At 43.1% G+C, this 25,083-nt stretch overlaps 1 protein-coding gene across 1 annotated transcript; it reads right to left on the bottom strand.

Moving 5' to 3' along the window:
- Nucleotides 1-357: 357 nt before the first annotated feature.
- On the bottom strand, nucleotides 358-24,090 carry LOC117819520 (paxillin-like). The gene is given in 12 exon segments (XM_034692924.1): nucleotides 358-945; nucleotides 1,782-1,930; nucleotides 2,023-2,104; nucleotides 2,201-2,374; nucleotides 2,485-2,609; nucleotides 2,612-2,645; nucleotides 5,786-5,900; nucleotides 7,292-7,475; nucleotides 7,554-7,693; nucleotides 7,788-7,873; nucleotides 8,025-8,233; nucleotides 23,951-24,090. Coding segments are annotated over 12 exon segments (1,578 nt in total). The 5' UTR covers nucleotides 23,964-24,090; the 3' UTR covers nucleotides 358-678.
- Nucleotides 24,091-25,083: the final 993 nt, after the last annotated feature.

Below are 25,083 nucleotides of genomic sequence, written 5' to 3'. Positions count from 1 at the left end.
ACACTCATCTGCTGTTACAACAGCTCACACTGTTAAAAAACAACGGGTCACCTGCTCCCTGCTAAAGATTCCTGCTTTTTTTTTTTTTAACTCCTTTTATGGTTCTTAAAACGAGATGCTCAACCAGTGAGCAACAATGTCAAACATGCAGAATATTTCCTGGATTTCTACAGTGTGCAGAAGAGTTCTCAATCATCTTACGATAAAAACTTAAAAGATTTCAAAAACACAAAGTTGTGAGAATTGCAGAGAAGAAGAAAAGCTGTCAGCTTGTAGGAAATATTCTACAGATTCCAGGGGATTAAAAAACACTTGTGTGAATCAGTGTTAATTAGAAAAACTGTTGTAAAGTCACTGTTTGATCATTTCATCATTTATCTTGAGTTCACTATCTTCATTGTCTCTTAACTTGTCCCATTAATACCTTAGAGCTTACATTAGAGCCTCAATAATGCATACCTGTCAGTCCAAAAACAGGGATGATTTCACCTTTCTGAAGGACAGTTTAAAGTATTTTACCATATACACATACCTGATCCATACACACTTCCAATGTCATCGTCAGAATAAAGTCAACCTTCTTTGACACAATCAATCAACCAACCGCGCTCCCGCCCTCTCTGTGCTAAAACGCTGCAGACACTGACCTAAAGCTGCGCTGTCGCCTGCTCTGACTCTCTAACTGAACAGTTTGATGAAGCAGCCGTGGCAGTACGGTTTGTCGTTCTGTTCCTTAAAGGTTCCTTTGTTGAGCTGTTTCAGGCAGAAGGCACACACAAAGTGCTCCGGGTGGAACTTCTTGGCCATGGCTGTGATGCAGCGTCCTGTGATGGGCTTCTGACAGCCGGAGCAGAGGGAGCCTCGGCGCTCGTGGTAGTGCACTTCACAGTAAGGCTGGCCGTCGTGCTCAAAGAAACTTCCATTCACAAATGGGGTAAAGCACTCCTGTAGAGGAAGACAACAATGAACAAAGGAAGATGATGTTATCCTCATACCAACCCTAAAAAACAAGTTGGGCAGCTGATTCAATCAGAGAGTGATGTGCAACTCTGACTGCCCTGCAGAGCCACAAGGGAGCCTCTGCTGCCATTTGCATGTAATTCCAACAGCTGTTATCAGGGCAACTGATACTTGAGACAAAAAGATCTAATTTTCAAACAGCATCACACAGTGTAAGTGAAATGATTATTGTCTGCAGAGAGATAATGATAAATGCAGCTCAGTGTAAGAGGTCGCACACAAAGAAAAACTGTGATCAAGACAAGAACTCGACTTCTGTTTGAACTCAGAGATCACATTGTAAATCAAGTGTGGAGAGAATGGTTTGACATTTTTATTATAATCATTATGATGTCTGAGGCGGAATCCTGGCACACAGGGGCCACACTTTTAGAAAATGGTGCTACTTTGAGTGTGAGTTAGTTTGATAGTTTGATCTGGTGAAGGAAGTTGTGTTGCAGATGGTGAAACTGAGCTTCACAATAAACTGAGAACAAGATACTGTCTCCTCTCTCAGCTCATCATCTACACGTGGACAGGATTAAAGGTAAGAACACACACTGTCACGGCAGAAGAGAGGGGAGTTGAGAACAGCCCCTCACTGTAATCAGATGCATAACAAGAACAAACAGCATGCTTTAAAATATCATCAGCAGAGAAACCTTTATGAAACCCCAAGATGTGGTAGATACAGTAAACAGGAGCACAACAATCCCTTCTTTGTGAATCTGACTCTCAAATATTAAAAAGACATCAGCATGACAGAAATCAAAGATACTGACCCTGCAAACAAAACACTCAGGATGCCACAGGCTGCTCAACGCTGAGATGTAGTTCTCCAAAATGGCTCTGGCACAGCCACCACATTTTGGTGCAAACATGTCGAAATAATCCTTCCTGCAGTAAGCTTTTCCATCCTTTTCATGGAAACCTTAAGAAGAACAGATTTTAACTGATACAGAGGAGAAACAGAGAATACAGCCTGTGCTACTTTGCATGTCCGTGTAATAATAAATTTAGTACCCTCTGGGCCAAAGAAGGATCCACACTGAGCGCAGAAGAAGTGCTCAGGATGCCAGGTCCTGTCCAGTGCCGTTACTACTTTCTACACACACAGGACAACAACAGTTATTGTTATTATTATTGGCCGATTGTGATTAACAAACAGGAGAACGTGTGCAGGTAAAAAGGATGCACTCACATCCAGGATGGGCCCATTGCAGTAGTGGCACCTTGGGGAGAACAGGTTGTGGTAATCTTTCTCACAGTACGGCTGACCTTCACGCTCAAAGAAGTTTCTGGAGCCGATCTCTTCCTGACAGTGCGTGCACACAAAGTGTTCTGGGTGCCATGTGCGGCCCATGGCAGTCACCACCTACACCCAGAGTGAAGTAGACAAGTTGATTTAGTATCTCATGCATCTCAATATCTCAATGATCTCATGCATTATATTACAGGTTTAGTTTCTCAACCACAGACACTCACCTGTCCCACAATAGGCTTACAGCAGGCTCCACACACTCCTTTAGCTACTGTCTGCACCCCCAGTTTGTTCAGGTCCGACTGCAGGCTGCCCAGCATGTTGTCCAGCTTGTTGACCTGTGTTGGGGACCACCTGGGACACCACCCTTTCCTTGAGCCATTATCTGAAATGTTTCAATTATTGAAGGAGTCAGAAATACAAAAAGAAGTCAGCCTAGTGTTCAATGATCGTATTTGGAGAATCACACGTTAAAAATAATGAGTGTTTTTTGAAAGTGTAGAAAACAGAAGGGATGATAGACGGGCTTCATGCCTGCATTGGAGGGAAGATTGGGTCATACTCGGTTTGGCATCCCACAGACACCAGCACTTTGGGTGGAACTGGTGTCACTGGCTCTGTGGGTGGTGGCCGGGTGGGGAGATTAACAAAAGGAGGAGGGGGCTCTGGTTTTGGGGCAGGAGGCTGCTGTACTGGGGCAGGTGGAGGTGAAGATTTTACAATCTGCCTAGGTGCAGCAGGGAGAACCACGTGGAAGTGCTGGGGTTGTTGAGGAGGAGAGGGAGGTGGAGGAAGGGGTGGGGGTGTAGGGATAGGGGGCTGCTGTACTGGGATGGATTGCTTTGGTTCTTCTACAACAGGAGGGCGACGAGGGGTGGGGGGAGAGGGAGGTGGGAGCACCTTCCTCACGGGGACGGGCGACTCAGGGGGAATTATCATCTGAAGAAGAAGAGAGAAAGAGCAGAGAGAAAAGCAGAGGAGGATGGAAACACAGAGAGGAAACTTGTGGAATCTGAGGTTGAGTGAAATAGATGTTGAAGGAAATTGTTTGGCACACTGCAGCCAACCTTCTCGACCTCACTGTTGACCCCTTCAGGACGGAAGCGCTGTGGTTTGGAAGTGATGACTACGCCCTCTGTCAGCCAGTCATCAGACTGTTTTTTCCGTCGCTCCGAACGACCGATCCCGAACTTCCCCTGAAGCTCCTCGATGAGACGGTCCTGAGAAGTGTTTTTGTTTATGATGACGGGTCCCATCTTCCTGCGCAGGTGAGCGTCTCGATACATGGGGTGCACATTTGGGGTCTCCTTAGTGCGCTTAATCACTGACTTTATCTACGAGGGAAAGGTGAGCACCTTATCATTATCCACACCAGACATAACATAGTCCATGCTGTTACAGCGGGGCTCCGGGGCAGCATGTAGGAGAGGATGCAGTGGTCAGTGGGCTTAGAAGCACACTAGCATGCACTCTTCCCCTGAGCTGATCCTGCATCTCAAGGAACCACACCAACTTCTCATTGCAGGTGGCATTAGAGTCATTTGTGCATGATTGGTGGAACGGGTTAAGGAGCACTGTGGATTATATGTGCAATCTCATGTAAGTGCAGAGTCAAAGTCAAAACTCCGGGGTTAGAAAGTTTTACTTAATCTCTGAACAAGCCTTCTGTTCGTTATCTTTATTTTGTAAAGCTGAAACATAAAGCTGCTCTTTTTCTATGTTCTCCACAGTAACATGGATTATAAATAAAGGGCTGAGCAGACAAACTAAGGCACCTTATCGATGTGCAAAAGGCTCTATAGTAGGTCTACAGTCCTCTGATCATTATCACTGATCAGTGTGTCATGAAACCTGTGATAGAAGAAGTAAAGAAACACTCTTCTCAGCTGTTTCAAAAGAGAAAATGCCAATGAGAAGTTCTAATGCCTGTAGGTGGCTGAACTAACATATAAATAACTGGCATCATGTTTCAGCTTTCCAAGAAAACTCTGACAAAATCCCTAAAAGCAGGAGCGAGTTGGTGCAGGAGCATCAGGAGCATCAGTCTCAACAGCACATGCAAAAATAACAAGAACTAAAACAAACGAAGCGCAGCGTGGGCAAAACAAGCCGGTCTTGTGTCAAGCAGGAGCCGGGGTGCATACGTGTCCGGATGCAGACACTCGGTCTATATTGGGCGTCTGCAGCAAGGGCAGGTCCAGGGCCACGTCAGGGGTCCCAGGGCATGAGGACGGAGTCATGGACTCATCCATCCAGCTGGCCTCTGTCAACGGGGTCATGCTGCCATCTGTGTACGGCCTCTCGGTGTACGGCGTCATGGTGCCGTCAAATCCGTCATGGAAAGACATGGACAACTCTTCATCTGCCCAGTCCAGGTCTCCGTTCCCATCGGTGCCTCCGTCCACGGAGCCGTCTGTGATGGTGTTGGTGGCGCTGGTGAAGGTGTCGGGCTGCATGCTGTGTCTGTCCATGGGCAGGACCAGCTCCTCCTGCACCTCCTGCATGCCACTGCCCAGACACTGAGCCTCCATCTTCAGCTGAGGCGGCTCCACGTGATTCTGTGCAAAACTCATGGCTAGCAGCTTGTCCAGAGCCTCGTCTAGGGAGGGCTCTGCTGCAGGGGGCGGCTGTACAAAAGGAGGGCTGGTTCTCTTGGCTGAGGGTGCAGACTCCAAAAGCTGCCTGCTGGGGCTGGTGGAGGATGTCCAAGGAGAGGGGAACATTACAGGAGAGACTGAAGATGATGAGGAGGCTTTTGGGTAAGAAGAAGGTGGAGATAAAGAGACAGGGACAGGGAAGGGTGAGGGAGTCTCTGGAGCAGAGAAAGGAGGGGTGAGGTTTTTTGAAAGAGGAAGGGGAGAGGAGTGATTCAAATCGAGGTCTTGAAAAGAAGGAGACCCCTTGCTTTCAGGAGCGCAGGACCATTTACTAAAAGAACTCGCGGGTGAGATCCGTTCTACGGAGGGACTTGGGGACTTGGAGGACTTGTGGGACAGCACAGTGTTGACTGAGGTCAGTGAAGGGGTGGTGGTGGCATTTGAAGGACTTGGACTATTTCTAGTCAGGTTAGAGTTAAAGGAAGCAGAGTGAGAGAGGACTAGAAGGGACTTGGTTTGAGAGGACAGCATGGTGGCAGAGACATCTATGATTGAGTCCAGGTCTGGGTCACTGGCTGCAGACAGTGAGGACACAGGACTGTGGGGAGGGAGACGGTTCTGGTGAGGCATCAACGTGCCACCGTCTCCTCCGTCCTCATCTATGTGCAGCTCTAGACCCGTAGGCAGGGAGAAGAGAGGAGAGGCACAGGCAGACGGCTCAGAGAGAGGAAAGGAAGGAGAAGCCACTGGAGGATGAGGAGAGCTGGAAGACACGGCGGTGGGGTCCATCAGCGAGCCCAGAGAAGTGGGCTGGAGGACAGGGGAGCAAAAGCAAGACAAGAGGAAGAGGACAGAGAAGTTATCAGGAAAATGACAGAGTGAAGATGATGTTTTAATAGTGCAGTGAGGCCGTCCTGCTGCTTTGTACCTTAAAGTCAGACAAAGAGGCCATCAGCTCGTCTAGCTCTCTGGTGGCACAGGACGCTGACATTCTGGCCTGCTGCTGAGAGGACGTGTCAAGATCACTGTGACGAGAGGAGGGACTAGAAAAGAACATAAAGATGTATTATTACATACGTATATTCATACTGAAGTAGCAATTAAAGCAAAATATACTAGTTTGTGATTTCAGTAGATTTCCCATCAGTAGCCAAACTTTTTTGTACCTCACAAGTATCTTTGCCATTTGACACCTGACAAAGGCGACAGCGAACAGGCTCACAACTCCCAAAAAATATGTGAGAAAGAAAACTGTTTGTCTTGTGCTTTATTCTTATGTGTGACCTGCTGTCCTTCAAAGCACGTTGAAAACCCTTGTTCTTGAAGGTGCTATATGAATAAAATAGTTATTAATATAATAATCATGTCTTTCATTTTTGTATTTTAAAAAACTGCACTCAGGTTATCTGCTGATACAGAATACTGATACCAGCTTTTGTTGTTTTTAATTTCAGATCTGTAAATCTTTCAGTATGGAGATCGATGGAAGCGTTTCATGAAAGGGAAAACGAGATGAGGAACAGTTGTAGTAGCACTAAGGCATAAAGCTGCCAGGATACCAGCAACAGTGAACATTTCGCATCATAAACATGTGGTCAAAGTCCAATCAAGGGCAGCTGTGTGTGTGTGTGTGTGTGTGTGTGTGTGTGTGTGTGTGTGTGTGTGTGTGTGTGTGTGTGTGTGTGTGTGTGTGTGTGTGTGTGTGTGTGTGTGTGTGTGTGTGTGTGTGTGTGTGTGTGTGTTTGATTCGCCCAGGTGTTGTAGGGACACCATCCCAAAACAACAAACTCTTAAAATTTCAGTGGTGCCATATTTCTAATTCAACACAGCCAACCTCATTATTTACCACAAAGTGAGTTACTACCCCCCCGTGAGCTCTATCAACTTGAACATGAAGTCTATGATGACTTTGGTTGGTACTTTTAAACTCTGAATGCATCCTGTTCAAACAGTATCTGAAGAAAATTATTGCCGGGGCTGAACCCTAAACTTTGTTACACTGAAACAGACGACCCAACGTCGAACAGTTTATCCTGAGACCAGCCTGTTATTCAAAAGCAGGAGCGTGTGCAGAGTCTGAACTCTCTCAAACTCTCTTTTTATTTATTTTTCACATTGTGTGTAACTCTATGAAAGCCTCTGGAGAAGCTCAGTATAAAAATGCAGCAAATATCCCCATGTTACAACAATTATCCTGTCTACCACTCTTCTATTACGGCAGGCTGTAAACCAAGGCTTCAGGTGGGACCTCCAGACACACTCATAAACATTTCTGCCTTCAGATTATCTCAGACCTCACACAGGAGGAGCGATTTTTCTCAATGTGAGATCAGTTTTGATTTCTCAGCTTCAGAACACACTGATGAAAGATGAGTTAGTTTATATGAACCAAGTCTAAGTAAGAGGCATGTCACTGTATGCAGACTGTGTTTACCTGGGTGAAGGCACTGAGCCCTCCAGCTCGTCCAGCAGACTCTCCACGGTGGGTCGAGCCTCCTCCAGTCTCGTCCCGTTCCTGTTGGGCTTCTCCTGAGGGGGAGGGCTCACCATGATGTCAGGGGTGCTGCCGTTCTCGTAGTGGGTGATGCTGCAGGAGGGTAAGGGTGGAGCTGCCTCTTCTGTGGACACATGACATCAAATCAAATCCTTTCTCTCTACGACAGAATCAAGTTTAAAAATGAAGGTTAGGAGTTTACCTGTGGTTGGGAATGATGGAGAGCTCTGCTGAACCGCGTTGAGCTCTAGCAGCAGCCTGTCGAGCTCTGACAGGTTACTGCCCAGAGCAGAGGTCATGGCTGCTGTCGACGAGTCTGATGATTTCTGTTTGTTTGGAAAACTGGGGAGGAGACAGAAATAGACAACTGTTGAGAGCAACTACTGCCAAAGAAAGAGACTTGTTGCACACAGCATTTCAGTATTTTGCGGAATACCTGTAGACGTGGTCCTCTTCAATGTGAGACAGCGGAGAGCTGCTGCTGTCCCTCGACCAGGAGCTCTTCTGCGCTGAACCTAAAGACTGCAGAGGAAACACCAGTCAGACATGCTGGGGAAACACATTTTTATCCTCTTTAAAGTCCCTCATGCACATGATACTTGCAGTTTTTCTCAATTTGTCACGTCTCTAGTAAATTTGATTTGTGCTGTGTCACTTTCTTTCTTCAACATACTTGCTGAGAGGAGTGGATGGAGTCGGACTGATCTATCAGGGACCCGTTCAGAGCCTCGGCTGAAGGAGGAGGAGGAACCGGAGGAGGGATTGACACATCCTGGTAGGAGTGTCCTCCAGTTGGGATGGAGTAGGGGGTCTCTTCAGACAGAAACACAGGCCGCTTTGAGATGTGGGACGTAGTAGATTCCAAATCCGCCAGCAACGCATCTGAAAGAGATAAACGTTTCACAGCATGCTACAATGTGATGGAAAAATATGTTGTTTTTTTTTTTAATTGAAATATTGATTGGAGTGGCGTCCAGAATCAGCAAATTTCTAATTAAGGTATAAGAAGAAAAAAGGCATCAAACATCTCTATTTAAAGTAGTAACAGTAATTTATCTCGTCATCTGAGTGAACCCGCCCATCAGAGACTCATTCCTGAGCTCCTTTGTTAGTTATTTCACCCTGCAGACACAGTTAGGCCAGAGACCAATGAATTCTTCTCTGGGGTTACTGGGTGCTCTGAGGCGACTCCTGACTGTGGTGTCAGGCTGTAAACAGACAATGGCAGCGAGTCAGTCTCTCATTCCAGCCCGTCACCAAAAAAAGCTTTCTCCTCATTGCAGCTCATCCAACAGAAAGGTTAGACCACATGTCGGTCTCAGCACATCACTGAGTCCATCTTCATACCTAAACCCATCAGGCCTTCATGAAATATCTCTCTGAAATCCCCAACATACTTTTTCCATCAGTACACCCTATAAATACAACCCTGCTGACAATGAGAGATACCTTTCTTTAAGCTCAATCCATGGTGCAGTGTCCTCTGCGTCAGTGAGTGATGTATGTTTGACTAACTAGTCCATGGAGTGTGAACTTACCAGAGACTGATAGGAACAAAGAAGCAGACAGACAAAGTGTTTCTGAGTCCAGTCCAGAGTTGAGGGGGTACAGTGTTACCCTGCTGAGTGTTCACTGGAACGCAGGAACAAAATAGACTCTTACATCACACAATCCATCCATCCTCAGCCGTCAAGAATAGACCACAGTCACCGGCTGCATACTGTTGCACTACAGGGGGCTGGAACGGTTACAGCCTGTTTCAAGGAATCACTCTTAAACAGATCGAAACTGTCCAACTAACAACTTCTGAAATACGATCCATACGTGTAAAAACAACACTTGTATTTTAGCATCTGTTCATGTATCACAATTTCAATGAAGGGTGCTAACTAGAAGCTTTCAAAGAGTAACACCAGCTTGTGAATGAAATACATTTTATTCTGTATGTTTGAAATATGAAAAAAGGGTGTAGGTGGGACATTCGTTGGGTGATGACATACAACTTGAAGACATACCAGACTTTATTCAGTTATCTATATCAGCCTACTTCTCAGTCTTCTGACACAGCAGTGCTTTAAAGTTAGCATAAATCCACAACAACATAAACATTTGTATTAAAAACTGAATATATAAGAGAGTTAAATTAGGTTTTAAATACCTAGAGATGTTCAAACAAGTCTAAGTCCACATGACTGCGTGGTAGGACCATCCTCATGCAAGTAAGCTGAACAAATGTAGACAAAAAGTAACTGGATAATCTCGCTCTGTGAGCTGCACAATCATTTAACTTTGATAATAGATGTAAAAGTAAGTATTTATACTCACATGATTGTTTCCACCTGCTGTGTGTGTTATATTCCTCAGGCAGTATTACATGTATGTGTTTGTGTTTGTGTGTGTGCGTCTGTGTGTGTGTGAAGCAGACAGCAGCATAGACAATGATAGTGTGAGCCAAGAGGAGTGATAACGTGCTGCTGAGCATCAGAGGGGAGTGGTCTGGGAGCAATAATAGTGTGATGTTTTCTTTCTATAGCTCTTCTTCAGCTTCACAAGAAACACTGAGAGTCTACCCGATGAGCTGCTCTCACACTTAGATCTGCACTCAAAGTAGATTCATGATGAGAAAGTTGTGACTATTTTTCTTATGTTGTATCAAAAGTGAAAATAAAACAAGAAAACTCGTGAGTTAAAGCTCCTGTGAGGAATTTTAGGTTTGTGTTGATTTTGGCGCCCCCCCCTGTGGACAAAGCAGTCTTTGCTGATTTTATGTTTCTTCACAAAATTTCAACCTGCTCTCATTGAACCGATAAAAGCATCACTTGTTAATAAGCTTTGCTGTTGGACATATAGGTAAAAAGGCTGCAGCACTACTTGGTCTGACACCTACCCCCGTCAGTGGTTTCAGACATTCAAAATAACTGTATAGAAATAGTCCCTCTTCCTGGTAATAGGCTTGTTTGCTTGTTTAGGTCACAAAGAGACATTAACATTACTTTCAGTCTGTTTTAAAACAAGCTAAAAACTACTCCTCACAGGAGCTTTAAGTTCCAGGGTTTTACTTGTTTAAAGTTTGATTTAAGTTGACCAGAAAAGTGTGACAAACTCCCGCTATGCTAAAAATCCACTGGGCTTTACTTCGCCACTACTCTTCATCAGAGTCTCCAGAAGCTACGTGTTGAAGTCCTGAAGTTTGACATAAACCACATGGGAGCACAGGTCTATTTAAAGCAAGAAGCTCAGTGAGTGGCCCATGTCTGTGCAAATGTGCTGAAATATCATGACAAGCTCAAAATAATCTGCACCTGGTGCTGACATGCTAAACAAGGTCTTAGTGAAGTCGACTTTGTTCCTCATAAAACAAAGCCTCCTCATAGAAAAATACCACAACTAGCTTTCAGGATCGAGGTAAGTCATGTCAAATACAGGGTAGGATTTCAATGCAGATTCTCAATGGCAGACCTGAAAAGATGTCAAATAAACAGGATGAATGTCTGAAGACTTGCTAATTATGGTAATGTATTCCTAGAAAGTTCTTTGAGGCCGTGATAGAGAGGACAGCCGTGAAGAGGTCCTCCGAGGCATTCAGGCCGAGGAGCCAAGTTTTTAAAACGCCTTCTCTAATGATGTCGCTGCACTTTTAATACCCCCGCCCACCTGCTGATCCTACACATCTGTGACTCAGGCAGAGGCCAACACACATTTACACACAGCAAGATCACATGTTTAAATCAAACTTTAATGGTCAGTGCATCAAGACTGTATTTAATCTTTAAGGGGAAAGAGCTGCGGTACATTTTGTTCATATGAAAACAGATTAATCCCACAAAGAGTCAGGTTTGTCTCAGGACTTGAAGGTAATTATTACGCTCTAGCTCCAGTTAAAGGACATGCTGCTGATTCAAAGTTTGTCACATTGGACATGAGGGAAATTGTGATACTTGAGAAAGAGGATATAATAACAGAATTAAACAATAATAAAATCCAATCCAAAACAGTTTTTTGTATTTCAGCCCTAACATGGATGGCTTTAATTACAACAGTAGAGCCAGAGAGGAAGACTTAAAGTTGTAATACTGTCTGAGCTGTTTAGACTTAGTTTCTAACCACTGCATTCAAAATTCAAGCTCTCATTTTTAAAGGCTCCCAGCCTTATAAAAAATATTGGACCCTCAAAATGGACAGTCCAAAACATGTCCATCCTCATGTTTTATAACAGTAATGTCCACAGATTAATCAAAACAGGGACCTTTCCTTTTGATTTATACTTAAATATGTCTCAAGCTGAGTTTTCTTAAAGGGCCAGTACCTTTTTCTAAAAGGGTGGGGACAACAGTGTTTCTTTTTAACAGGCAGTAAGTGTTCAACTATTTAACTGGTTTGAACTTTATTTTTAATAAATCATATTTAAACTATGATTTAACATAAACACTAAGTAAATCAAACAAACTGCAGCGGACACACTGATACTGGGAAAATCACACAGAGAAACATAAAATAACCTTTTCAGAGAGCTATCAAACAAAAACATGACAAATGCATGAAAACAGAGAACCCCAGATCTAATAAAGAAGAGTGTATACAAAAAAACAGGGGAGATAAAAGTGACTAAAAAAGGTGAACTGTGAAAACCAATCCTGTAAAAGCTATTTTTGCTGTTTTTTAAAAATGGCACAGAGTTTGCTATCATTAGATTCAAAGAGCAACTCTTTGATGTCACTTACTGCAACAGGTCATAAAAGGATAAAACTTAAAGATGCTACCAAAAGTGTCTCCCTCCTTTCAGTTCCCTCAGGAGGGCAGCATTGAGTCTGTCATGAGGATCAACAAGAAACCCTCCTCAGTCAGTTTGGTCCACTACGAGTTACAAATGCAAACATGCACTGTAAGCCAACTAACAGGCTAATCTTTTCCATTCCAGACAGGGGGTCGGAGTCGCCATGGACAAAGTCCAACTCTGCTCTAACTGCATCCTGACTCAAAGAGCCATTGTGCGCGGTCTGGAGGAATAAAGCTGTCATCAGGGAGGATATGACTGGGACTAATAATTCAACATGAACTCATCAAACCTCAATCAAACAAAACACAGATTCACTTTCACAGCCGCTTGTCAGGGGAAGCATCTGTGGTCGCTCTGTGGTAACTAACCCTCATTACGCTCAACAAACAACTCTCAACTTATGTGGATACTGTACACATTCTTGAGGCAGTGGGTGCATGTACTGTCTTGCTTGTTGAGAATGCACACCCACCCACCCATCCACGGCTCTGCCACAGTCCTGCAGTGTTTATCAGATGGGAGCGAAGGTGCACGGGGAATTCCTCACATTCCTGTGTCCACTTTGCAGAAAGAAAGCAATGAAACAAGGAAGGTGGTTTCTAAAGGGCACATGAAGTTACCAGCTAACCTGCCTCCACTGAACAGAATGATGCTTTGTATTAAAGATCTACACATTCCTTTAGTACCACATTATATAATTTAGATAGAGAGCTTGTGAGGAATGTTCTTGAACACAAAACACCATCTGTCAGTGAGGAAAATGAAAATAATGTGTAGACAATTACAGGAGCTATTCCACTAACTACAGCATGCTTTGAATTCCAGGATAAGAGAGATGTCAGTGTTTTTACTGCTCATTTCCCGCAGAGCTGGGGGTACAGTGAAAGCAGGCAGGGAGAGAGGGAGGAACAGGGGGGCGCTAAGCTTTTCTATTAACATGTGGCCAACAGTGACGGGCCACCAGGGTCCACGGCTCACCTGTTTATAGCCAGGGAGCAAAGAGCAGAAACTGGCCGCAGCCCCACACCGAAACCCTACCCCATCAGGCCAACCCAACACGATATTTATATCAAACAAGACAGGCAGGGGCCGGGGAGAGGGGAGAGGGGGCAGGGGGAGGAGGGGGAGATGCCAGGGAGAGACAGGCAGGGAAGTCTGAGGGACAGTGACAGAGAATGTGAGTAAATGAGAGAAAACAGCAAACACACTGAACGATAAACCGAGAGAGAAACACTCAAACAAATACAAACGTATAGATGGCACCTTGTTGTGACAGTCACTCCGACAAAGAATGAATTGAGTGTAACAACCTTTCTGTCAGAAACACTGAAGCATCTTAGGGTGATTGAAAACTTCAAAATAAACATTCCTATAAATACCATAACCAGTAGCCCCATATCCGAAAGATGACACGCCCCTCAGGAGAACGCTGCACCAAAATAAAAGCACTTCCCCGCAGAGCAGTAAATCAGATGACAGGGGAAAGTCTAAAAAGACTGGTGTAACAGCCAGTCAACGAGGACACAACCAAAGCAACGCATGTGTGAGGACCATATGTCAGCGAGGGGGCTTTTGTGCCATGGGACGGAGTAACTGGGCAGGAGGAGGAGAGCTTTGTTGTGTTTGAACACTGAAACAATGAGACATGATCCCAACACACATCCAAACATTAAAGAACTAAAACAACCATCAGAAAGTCGGCGAATGATGTTCATCTATACATCTCTGTTGCGCTATCCTAACTCTGCACTCACAGACTCAGACTCTGAGGCAGGTTCTCTGTAGGTGTGAGTGCTTATCATGAAGTACATACGCTTTCTGGTGCTGACTTTACAAATTACGTTCTTTCTTTAAGTCCACACTTCTACGGACTGTGGGACTCTCCCAGAGTTCATTGCAAACTTGGTGACATGAGGGACATGATTTTGATGGTGATCGCCCTGCCCCCTGCTGAATGTAAACAGATGTTCCTGTACATCTAGTTTGATCACCTTTGTGATACATTTCACATTGAGGAAGTTTTGAAGTTATCCATAAATGATAGACATTAGACAGTCTATGGACAGAATATCCATATAGCAGTATATAGTCGCCCTGACACACGTAACAGGATAATTGCACAGCTCCATATATGGCTATTTTGATTTGTAAACAATAATACAGCTCACGGCATCACTACACTGTCCAACGACACTGATCACGCACTTTACCTTTTAGGGCATTATGTACTCTTCAGTTAAACAGATATCGTGACGTATAATTGTCTTGCAATTTATCAATAAACAGAATGGCTACATTGTGATTTGATTGTTATCATGGGCAAAGTATCGTATTAGAGCGTGGTATCGTAACGCGAGTTACCCAAGCGGCAACCTCCGGTCTCAAATGATGAAGCCCATGCGGAAGTGTTATAAACTGCAATACAATGAGAATCCGCTTGAGGCTGGCTGCAGAAACACCGGAAACCACATAGACATGAATGGGAATAAGACGATTTTTGCAGCATTAATAAACATGTTTACAGCCTGGTTCAAAAAACGGCTTGGCTCTACAAAGCTAATCTCTCTATCCGGACACACTGTACGGGGGGTGAATTTTTTTCTAACGTGACGGTTCAGAAGATATTAAGCTTCAGAGTTTTTTCCCAAATAAGGACATGACTGACGTGACTCCCGGTCGGGAACACAAAGCTATTGGCTAGGAGGCTCACACTACGCCACACTCTGCCTGGCTGAGTTCCGCATTTCCAATATGGCTGCCGCCGTTGGCTTCAAGACAGCGCTCAGGAACAGATTGGTGACGTCACGGATACTACCTCCATATTTGATCTATGGAGTTACCCTGTGAATCCCACCCCTGCTCTTAAATCTATGAAGGGTTTTCTAATTGTTTCGTCATGAAAATAACAATAAAACTGCCTTGCTTACAATATTGCAATTCAACTTACACAATATTGAATTGTTTCCCCACATTAACAGCAGATTGTTGCCAAATCACAGCTCTTACAAATTGTAGTTGAGGCAAAGATTTATTTAAATCTGCCGATCATTTCTGACTGTGCTTAGTCTTCAACATCAGAAGAAGTACAAAGGTGGAACAGCACATAATGTTGTCACTCAGCTGATGTTAAATAGAAGAAAGGATTAAAATGATCAAACATTTATGATGTTGGAAGAAGGGCGCACCAGAATCTACGACAAAAAATGGCTCAAATAATGAACCTGTTTTTGAAAAAGTTACAGATTACCAAAACTGCCTTGAGGTTTGATTCTCAGCCTTTGATCAAAAGAAAAACAAAGTGTAGTTGCTGCAGGGTTTAACATTACATGTGACTCAGTTCTGAGAAACAGAAGTGGGATTTCCTGCCCTGCTTTCAGACATGGAGCTCCTGTCTCTGAATCCATCCTCAGGTGTTCACAGTCTTAGTCATGTTGGAGGAATCCCACAGGGACTCAAATTCCTATTACATTACCCTTAGTAGAGATGTCAGGAAAATGATCAGCACTTTTGATCTGAGCCAAGTGTTGAGGTAAAGGGAAGGGCATACTAGTAAGAGGAAGAGAGTGAAGGCCGCTGCATGTGAAGCAACAATGTGGAGCAACAGCATTAAAGAGTGAGAACAGTGCGATAGCAGCAGGGTCACAGACTGAAGGCCCACAGCTGCCCACTCTATCAGTGTTTGCTGGCCTTCAGCTCTGACTCCACTCATTGTTGTTCCCCTCTGTTTCCTCAGGATGTGGGGCAGGGTCTGTTGCCTAAGCGATGAGGTCAGCCATGCAGCTCTCTCTTCCCTAGACCCAGAGCAGGATGGGTGTGGAGCTGGAGAACGAGACTGATTTACAGTCAGGAGCTTCCCTCTGGCTGAGCAGGCGAGCCCGCTGGTTAGGGCCGGTATGCACTAACCCTGCAGCACTCGTGGGGTGATGATAGCTAGTCTGGTAACACTAACTGTGCTGCGGACACACAGGGACACAGAAACCACTAAAGACCTTCTAAGATCTTCTGGTATGCTGTGCAAATGCTGTAAACATTTAAGAGCACGCTGCTTCTACAACAGCCAGCCCTTACCCCTTCCTGGTGAATAAGACCTTATTCTGCAAGGTGATCACCTGATACTAATAAGAGTCCATCTGAAAGGTCTGTTTAACAGGTGCAGCTCTCTCTGCTGTGTTAGCCCACATGGATACATATGGGTCATAGAGGTCTGCAAAACAGAGCGGAGTGACTCACACTGTTGAAGGGAATGTCTGCATTGAAGCAATAAAAAGTATCTGTTCTTTGCCATGTTTCTGCTCAGAAGATCAGAGGAACAATTCGGTATGTACACTGGTTCTACATCCGTATGTTGTTTACTGGTATGATAATGGAAACTTGTGTGCTCTGTTCTTTCTGTTATCTATTTCCTCTTTAATGTAATACAACATTACCTCAAAGAAAAACAAAATAAAGGCCCAGTTGTCTGCGACAGGGTGCATGACCTTACTTAGATACAGACCATTGTATCTGTGTAGTAAGTCTGGCTGCTGCTAACAACAAAGAGGTCTGTAAGCACAGCATTAACATGTGTCTGTTAGTGTTGGATTCATTACAAGACTCTTGTTTAAACATAGTCCGTCATATAATGATCATGTGATTCAGTACTGATGATGATTAATACGGTTTCGGAGGGATTGACCAAGCAATGAACCCTGACTCATCCTGGACTCCAAATCTAGTTTGTAATGATTCACAAAGTTATTAAACAAACTGCTTATGTTTCTATCCTGCTTTATCAGTATCATCAGAACCACAAGAAATGAATCAAACAGAGGGAAGATGTGGTTTTTAGGGGATCTTGTTTTCTGGCGCCCTAAAGGTGCATTTTGACCAAGAGTTCCAGGTCTTTTAGCCCCCAGAACTACTTTAACCGGAACTAAAAGGTTCCTGTGCCCCCATTGTTGTCTGCATTTCGAAATTCGAAATTGTCAGGTTTTGAAATTCAGTTTCAAGAATTAGGACACAACATCCCAGACACAGTAAATATGAAGGCTTTTTTTAAAGGGCGACAATAATGCACAGGTGATCAAGTAGCATACTCTTTGCTTTCAATTCTTTACAATGGTTTTCACTAAAACTGACTAACGAGATATTATACTGTTAAATATTCTTCCACAAAGTAATTTGTTGGAGGAAAAACCCACATAAAAATCTTTCTATCGAAATATTGATCAATGCACAAAGAGACGTCTATTTTCACCGCAACACAAAAACTCACTGTCTGAGCTGTCATTTCGGTAATTATTATCAGTCCAGTTTTTAACTTGTCCTACAGAAATTTCTCCATATTCTCTGAATCTTTTCATGATATTATGTGCTGCAGATGATGATATCCCCAAATTCATTGCAATTCTATACAAAGGAACATTATTCTGAAAGATATTTGCTCACGCAGTCTCTGACAGAGTGTTGAACTTCTTCCTGTGTTTACTTCTGAGAGACTCAGCCTCTCTGGAATGTCCTTGCAGTCATGTTACTAACCTGTTGCAAAGCAGTGTAATTAGTCAGATGTGGGGTTTATTAGCATTACTTTATCAGTGTTTTATGTCTGTGTCCAAACTTTTTGGAAATGGATTGCAGGCATCAGGTTTCAAATAAGCAAATCATTTTCATAGAACAATCAACGTTGTATGTTTAGTGATACATCTAATGTGTCTTGCATTAATTTCAATTCAACATCGGGTTCAAAAGATGTGCAAACCATCAACATTGTGTTTACACAGCCTCCTAACTATTAGGAATGGGGTTGGATAATTCTTAAGTATTGTTGTTAGTTAAGTCATGACCCTCCAGCATAATGCAGGTCTGTTCTTATCCCCTTTTCAGTGTTAACCTGCAGACAAGGAGCAGGGCATACACAGCCCAGTGAGGTCAGCCTGCCTGAATCTCACACAGTCCTGTTAAATTCACAAAGACAGTGAGCTCCATGTGATTCCAGGAACACATCTGGTCGAGGACTTCTCCCGGCCAAATCTGGAACTACAGTGAGGCTCGGTCAGGCTACAACCTGGTCTGGAATTAAAGGAGCGTTCAGAGAAAAACTGTGGAAAACTCTGACTCAGAGGAACCTGAAGAGCACTCACACTACACTGAGGGAATCCCCTTCCTCGAGTGTTCAGAAATGTGGGCAGATCAATATACACGGAGCAACAGAGGACGGAAAGAGTGAAGTCTGATCAGGTTTCCAAACAGCTCTGTGAAGACCCGTCAGTCATCAATGAAGCAGGGGCCGGTGAGGGTTGTTAGCAGGGGGGCTTACTGGAAATACTATAAAGCCCAGTCATAAAGTATTTACAAATATTTACCAGGTTTGTTATTGAATATTTACAGAGGATGTTTGAGAGGGTTGCCGTGTAATGAGTCCAGAAGGTTCACAACAGAGTAATTGAAAGCTATTCAGCTTCCTGGTACTGTGACTGTCAGGCAATCAGACCTCAAAGCTGTTCTAAACAATCTCTATTAATTACCGGATGACCCATGTTTGATGAAAACGAGTCAAAGCTGCAGCTTGCTCGGAGCTCAGAGCGATGGTAGGAGGTGAGTCATGACCCAGAGAGTATTTGGCCTTGGACCCTGACACGGAGTGATGTTCGACATTCCTCAGCAGCCTCGCCCCCTCCTTCAGCCTGCTGTTCACACTGCTTCACGCAGACCACAGGCTCCCTCTCCACCAACAATCAGCCCTTTCAGTGGCCCATAGCAGCCCCAGCATCTAACACGCCCGCGAGGTATTCTCACTGCAAGCCAGAGTCGAAATGCAACCCATCATCTTTCCACTTAAACAATCCACAAATCCATTTGACTTCAGCCTCTGGACTCTGGGAGATCAGTACGATGAGAGTATCCCTACGGCGGCTTTGGACCAGATTTACTCTGAATTGGAAACTGACCAGCTGGTTTAAACTATAACAACGAAATTAGAAGTTCAGAGGTGCAGTGCAAAAGGTCAAATGTCAATGCACTTAAGAGGTGACTGGTTAGGCACAAAAAATAGATGTTGCTGATAGACAACACAGAGCTATACATGAACAGAACATGTCTGTGATCGCCATCTATGCACGTACTGGATTTAGGGAAAATCAAAGGCTTGTTTTAGTGCTGAGCGGATTACCCAGTTATGTTTGATGAAAAAGTTCTTGTCATAGAATCATTGTTTAAGAAAAACTGACTGAAATTAACATTTTTTAGTTGCTACGATGTTTACAATTTAGAGAAGATATAAAACATGTCACAGTAACAACACGATATTGAGAATGCTGACTCCAACTAACTTATGGCTAACTTATGAACAAAGGGGTGGAGTTGAGTCCATAGTCTTGCTGCTTGTCAAACATCGACAACACCCCCACCAGTCAGTCAAATAACCAACCACACCCCTAACACATCGCCTTAATGTTATGAGAACAGATGAGTTAAGAATCAAACCCCTGTTCGGCTGATACATTTAAAGAAAAGAGCTTTTAAAACCCAAACCAGTTTTTGTACCATGCTGTCAACGTGATTAATAGGGCTGTAAAAATGGCCGCTTGAATGTGGGCTCTGTTGGGGAGTCCTGCAGCCTGTTGCACCAACTGGGTGTAAGTTCAAACGTAGCCTAGTTTGAACGCAATTTCTCATTTAGGATTGAGTTTACACTCTACTACCGTTTTTTTGCATTGCACCAGCTGAGATAGTTCCAACGTCAGCCTAATTTACATCTTAATTCTTACACTTGGCTCTTAGTAGTAGTTAAGACCTCCTTGGATTATATCAGCTGCCATGGCACGTCGTTTTGAAAGGTGGGATGATTTGGAGGATGAGGAGATACAAAGGGTTCTCCCAGGTAGATTACATTGGCAACGCGGTATACGCGAGAGATTACATCCTTATACACATCGTAGATTAAGGCTTTAGGCTATATTTAGTCTGGTTTGTTTCAGCTATTGGTTAGTTCCGAGAAGATTAGGCACGGAAGATAACAATGCATCAAAATTGGTGCTTTCCTCCGATTGGCTGCTGGAAGTGTAAACGTCATATCCGTGACAATGTTGTGGTTAGTTTGGACGTTACAGTCTACTAGTTAAGACCAAACAACGACACAACTTAAGTTAACTAACTATTTTGTTTCCCGCATTTATATCACTTCCCGGATATCGCTGCACAACGGCCGTGTATTTCATCTCCTCCTCTCTATTCTTCATGTAATCATGTCTGTATGATAAACAGCAACATGTATCAGCTGTAGATTAACATAACACGCTCTGAATCTCTGTGGAAAAGTAAACAGAGATCGTAGCGGGGCCGGAAGCAGGCGACCGGCTATCAGAGAGACCACACTGTTGCTGTGCGACACGGACACATCGACGCACAAGCATAAATCAGCCTAAACAGTTTCACAGTGTTTAGTGAATGAATTTTGTAACTGTAACAAGCTGGCTGATGAAAGTTGGTCAGGATTTGAAGGTGAGGCGTCATGTCAGCATATTTAATTTATATACTTTGTAACAATGGAGCAGTAGGGGTTCAAATCTGTTCTGTGACGCATAGATGTAGAGGTACAGTATATTGGCACAGACACCAATGTGTTCGGCAAAACCTTCGGTCGAGAAATCCACAGGAAAACAACACAAGGTCAGCTAATAACAAAAACAATTCCTGTGTTACCTTTAGCCCACAACCACATCATACAAGGAAATGTTGGATTTGACTCCTGTATAAATAATGGACGTAGTATCCGTGACATCCCCCATCTGTTTGTGAAGCGCTGTTTTGAAGCCCATCGTCAGGGGGAGCCATATTGGAAATGCTGAACTCAACATAACTTCGGTCGAGCTAGTGTGAAGTAAGGAGGCGGGCTTTGAGCCTCCTCGCCAACAGCTACAGTGTTCCTGCCTGTCAATCAAGTCAATCATGTCCTTAAATGGGCAAAACTTGTAATCTTGATATCTTCTGAACTGTTGCATTCTAAAAAAATTCAGCCCATACAGTGTGTGCAGATAGAGAAATTAGATCTTCAGATTGAAGCCTTTTTTTGTATCAGGTGTAAACATGTTAATTTATGCTGCAAAGATCGTCTTGTTATAATTGGTGTCTATATGGTTTCCGGCGTTTCTGCAGCCAGCCTCAAACAGATGCTTGATGAATTGCAGTTTATAACATTTCTGCATTTGGCTTCATATTATGAGACCGGAGGTTGCCGCTTGTTCAGAACCTTTAGTTTAGCCCTCTTTCACATAAAAACAGAAGTAATTCTGAGTGCTTACACAGCCTGATAAAAATGTTTTGTGAAAATACTTTTGTGCTAAAATAAAGCTTGTTTGAGGAATTTGTAGCTGGCTATGAAACAGACTGAAATGTATATTCACATCTCTTTATCACTGAAAAAAACAAACATCACCAGAAAAAAGGGATTATTTTGATCAAGTTTTTTACTGTCTGACACCACTGGCAGGGGGCAGGTGTCAGACTATAACTCCCACTGCTGGTACAGCCCCTTTATTCACATGTTACACTGCAAAGATCCTCAATGAGTGATTCATTGGACTGTTAAAAGAGAGCAGGATGAGATTGTGTAGTAGTGCTGTTTTGGAGCCAATCATCGGCAGGAGCCATATTGGAAACGCTGAACTCAACATGCTGTCAAGCTATTGTGAGGTAAAGAGGCGGGCTTTGAGCCTCCTCAGCAACAGCTACAGTGTTCCAGTCTGTCAATCAAGTCAGCTGTGCCCCTCATAATGGAAAACTCTTAATCTTGATATCTTTGAAAGTGCCACGTTATGAAAACAATTCACCCCCGTACAGTGTGTGTCGACCGAGAAATTAGCTATCCAGACTACACTCGTTGTTTGTATCAGGCTGTAAATATGTTTATTTCTGCTGTAAAGATCGTCTTTTTTGAATTAGTGTGTATGTGGTTTCCGATACTTTTGGAGCCAGCCTCAAGCAGACACTCAATGAACTGCAGTTTATAACACTTCCGTATTTGCTTCAATTCTCGCGGCCGGAGGTTACCACTTGGTCAAGACTAGAGGCTGACATATTTTTGGGATTCCCGCGGGACGGGAGTCAAATTTGCTATTAATCACGTGATTGGGACGGTACAGGATAAAAAAGTTAACTGGAGCAGACGGGAGTGGGAAGGTCTAGACTAGAGGGACTGTTGTTAAGTCTTACTTGTCACAGCAAGAAGTTTTCTCAGTTTATTGTGTGTAAACTGTAAACATTAGCACTCAGTTTACACACCTGCACCACCAGGTAACTCGGGATCTCTCCTGCTCTCTAGTTTAACTCTGAAGTTTCTCCTTTTTTTCCTCCGGTGCATTAAATCGCCTTTTCCTCTGTAAACTCCGGCTCATAAAGTTGTCCACATGTGTCCGCTGTAGGCAGAGGAGCACGTCTGTGTTGCGTTTACAAATAATGCAAAAACAAACGGGTTTTCTGATGTGAAGTGCTGACAAAAATCACAAGTGGAGCGTACACCTAAACTGAGATGAGTGCTCGGATCTTAGTTTTTCAAAACTCAGGTACAGTATGTGAATTGTGCAGGTAATGCCTTAATGCACTTTAGTTGGTTGAGGTTTGTATTGCTTTAAGACTAAAAGAAGAAAAAAATGGGTGCGGTACAGGAGCAGGAGTCATACTGAATGGGAGCTGGATGGGAGTGGGAGTCATTTTACCAGGATTGTGACGGGACAAGATTTTTTCGGTGGGAGTGGGATGGGACAGGAGTGAAAATCCACTCCCGTGTCACCCTCTAGTCAAGACACACTAGTTACACATGTACAGGACAAAACAGTAAAGGCTGCTTTGTCCACAGGGGGCGCCAAAATCAACACAAACCAAAGAAACTCACAGGAGCTTTAATTAGAAGATCAAATACAAAAACTGTTATAGACATAGTACATAGAACATAAAAACAAGGCTTTTATTCAGCCCATGTTGTTTAATACAGGCTCATTTTTTAAAATTTATTTATATAAGAAGAAACCATACTGCATGGTAAAACATGTGGCTTACAATCTGCTTTAATTAAACTGATTGAAAACAATATTTACCAATAGACTGATACTGATACCCATGTGTCAATAATAGCTTTTTTTTTTTACTTTTGAATTGACCTCACAGCCCCTAAATGTCTGATCACACACAGTATTTTCTTTATACTACAATTACAAGTTTTCCTTTTATCCTAACCCCCTCTTTATCTCCTGAACACAGACTATCCACGGGTGGGAAAGTGTGTTTTATGGTCCCTGATGAAGTATCACTGGCAGTAAAAGTGTGCTTCATCAGTCTACAGATACATATTAAGGCTGTGCTCACATTGTGCTGTACTGAGCAGTCTAAATGAGGAGGCCTGTTGACTCCAACACTTCAAAGCTGGAATGAATAGCCTGGGGGGCAAAAGTTGAGGAGGTAATGTAAAAAAGCTCGGTGTCAAAATGTCAGCCAAATATCTCCTCCCTCTGGCATACAACCTGATTAAAAGTCCTTTATTATAAAGAGCTGATCAGTGTGCCTTCCACTATTAGAAATGTGAAGGTTGCTGCAGAGAGGGAGAGTTTAAAAGGAGGTGGTAGCGATGTCGAAGTTACTACGATGCTTTTTTAAAACGAAGATGATGAAATGTGAAATGAGCCTGAGAGACCATGAGAAAAGCTGTACTCTCTTAGTCTCAGAAATGTGACCCAGAAACTGTATTTTCAACACAAAATCGTGTCGTGCGTTAACTCCTCCACCCTGCTGCCCACTTCTCATAAGGGCTTTATAAACACATACAGCATTGTATTATAAACTCGACTACTCACCTAAATCGTCCATGGTGGCTGCCTGGCTTTAGCCTCTGCCAATTGTGTGTTTTCTGAGTTTCTCAGCCCTTCACGAAGTCTTTATTCCCCCTCTTCAAACTTCTCTGCTGCTCTGCTGCAAGTTGGTCAGGGGAGCTCTCGTGAACGCGCCTCAGTTATGTGCATGTGTACTTTACGGGAGCGCGCACTGCCTGAGGTTTGATGATGCGCGACACCTAGTGGTCAGAAGGTAGAATCACTGATATCAGGTATAAATCATATCGGAATCACAATCAGAATCAGCTTTATTGGCCAGGTATGCTTGAACACACAAGGAATTTGACTTGGTAAACTGTGCTCTCTTTGTACAAGGCATAAGTATAAGACATACAAATAAAAATAAAAATATGATAACAATAACATCAGCTATAAATACAAAAGAACAACAAATAGGCATGACTAATATGTACAGACTAAAATAATATGATAATAGTGCAGAGGTGAGTAGCAGAGGTAGTTTTAAATAAAATAAATAGAAATATGGAATTCTGCTTGGAGAATTGTTGCATTGTATATTTACATGTTTATTTACTGTTATGGTTTAGTGTTCATCAGAGTAACAGAGTGACATATTGACAAATAGACCTTTCTAATAAAACTAGGCTGCAAGACTAACATTTTGATACTGATCAAAGGATCCAGTCATTTGTCAATAATTCAATGTTATCAATGTCATCCCTTGCTAATTAGAAGACCATGCACTTGTCTAATGATTGACATGACATTTTGGCTGCATGACCATAATAATGAAACACAATTTTTATATGAAAATGTTGACAATACTCAGTCATAAAATCGAACACATATTAGTATTTTTGTTTTAACCTGTATAAATGAAACAGAACTGTTTGAAACAGTCTTATGGTATTGTAATATGCCCTTTATATGGCTCTGAGTCAATTCAAATTCATAGCGCAGATTTTTTTCTTGCCAGAAAAATATCAATGTATATCCAGAAACTTAACACTTAATCTTTATTTCATTAATGAGACAATTTCTTATATCTAAAATCTCTGTCACTACATACTTATCATTTTATTTCCCAAAATACGTTCTTTGGTTATGGTGGACATTACACAAGTGTATTCAATGTC

Source organism: Notolabrus celidotus, chromosome 9, assembly GCF_009762535.1.
Source record: "Notolabrus celidotus isolate fNotCel1 chromosome 9, fNotCel1.pri, whole genome shotgun sequence".
NCBI classification, from domain to species: domain Eukaryota; kingdom Metazoa; phylum Chordata; class Actinopteri; order Labriformes; family Labridae; genus Notolabrus; species Notolabrus celidotus.
Note: the sequence above shows the minus strand (reverse complement) of the source record. Positions and strands in the feature narration are given on the sequence as shown.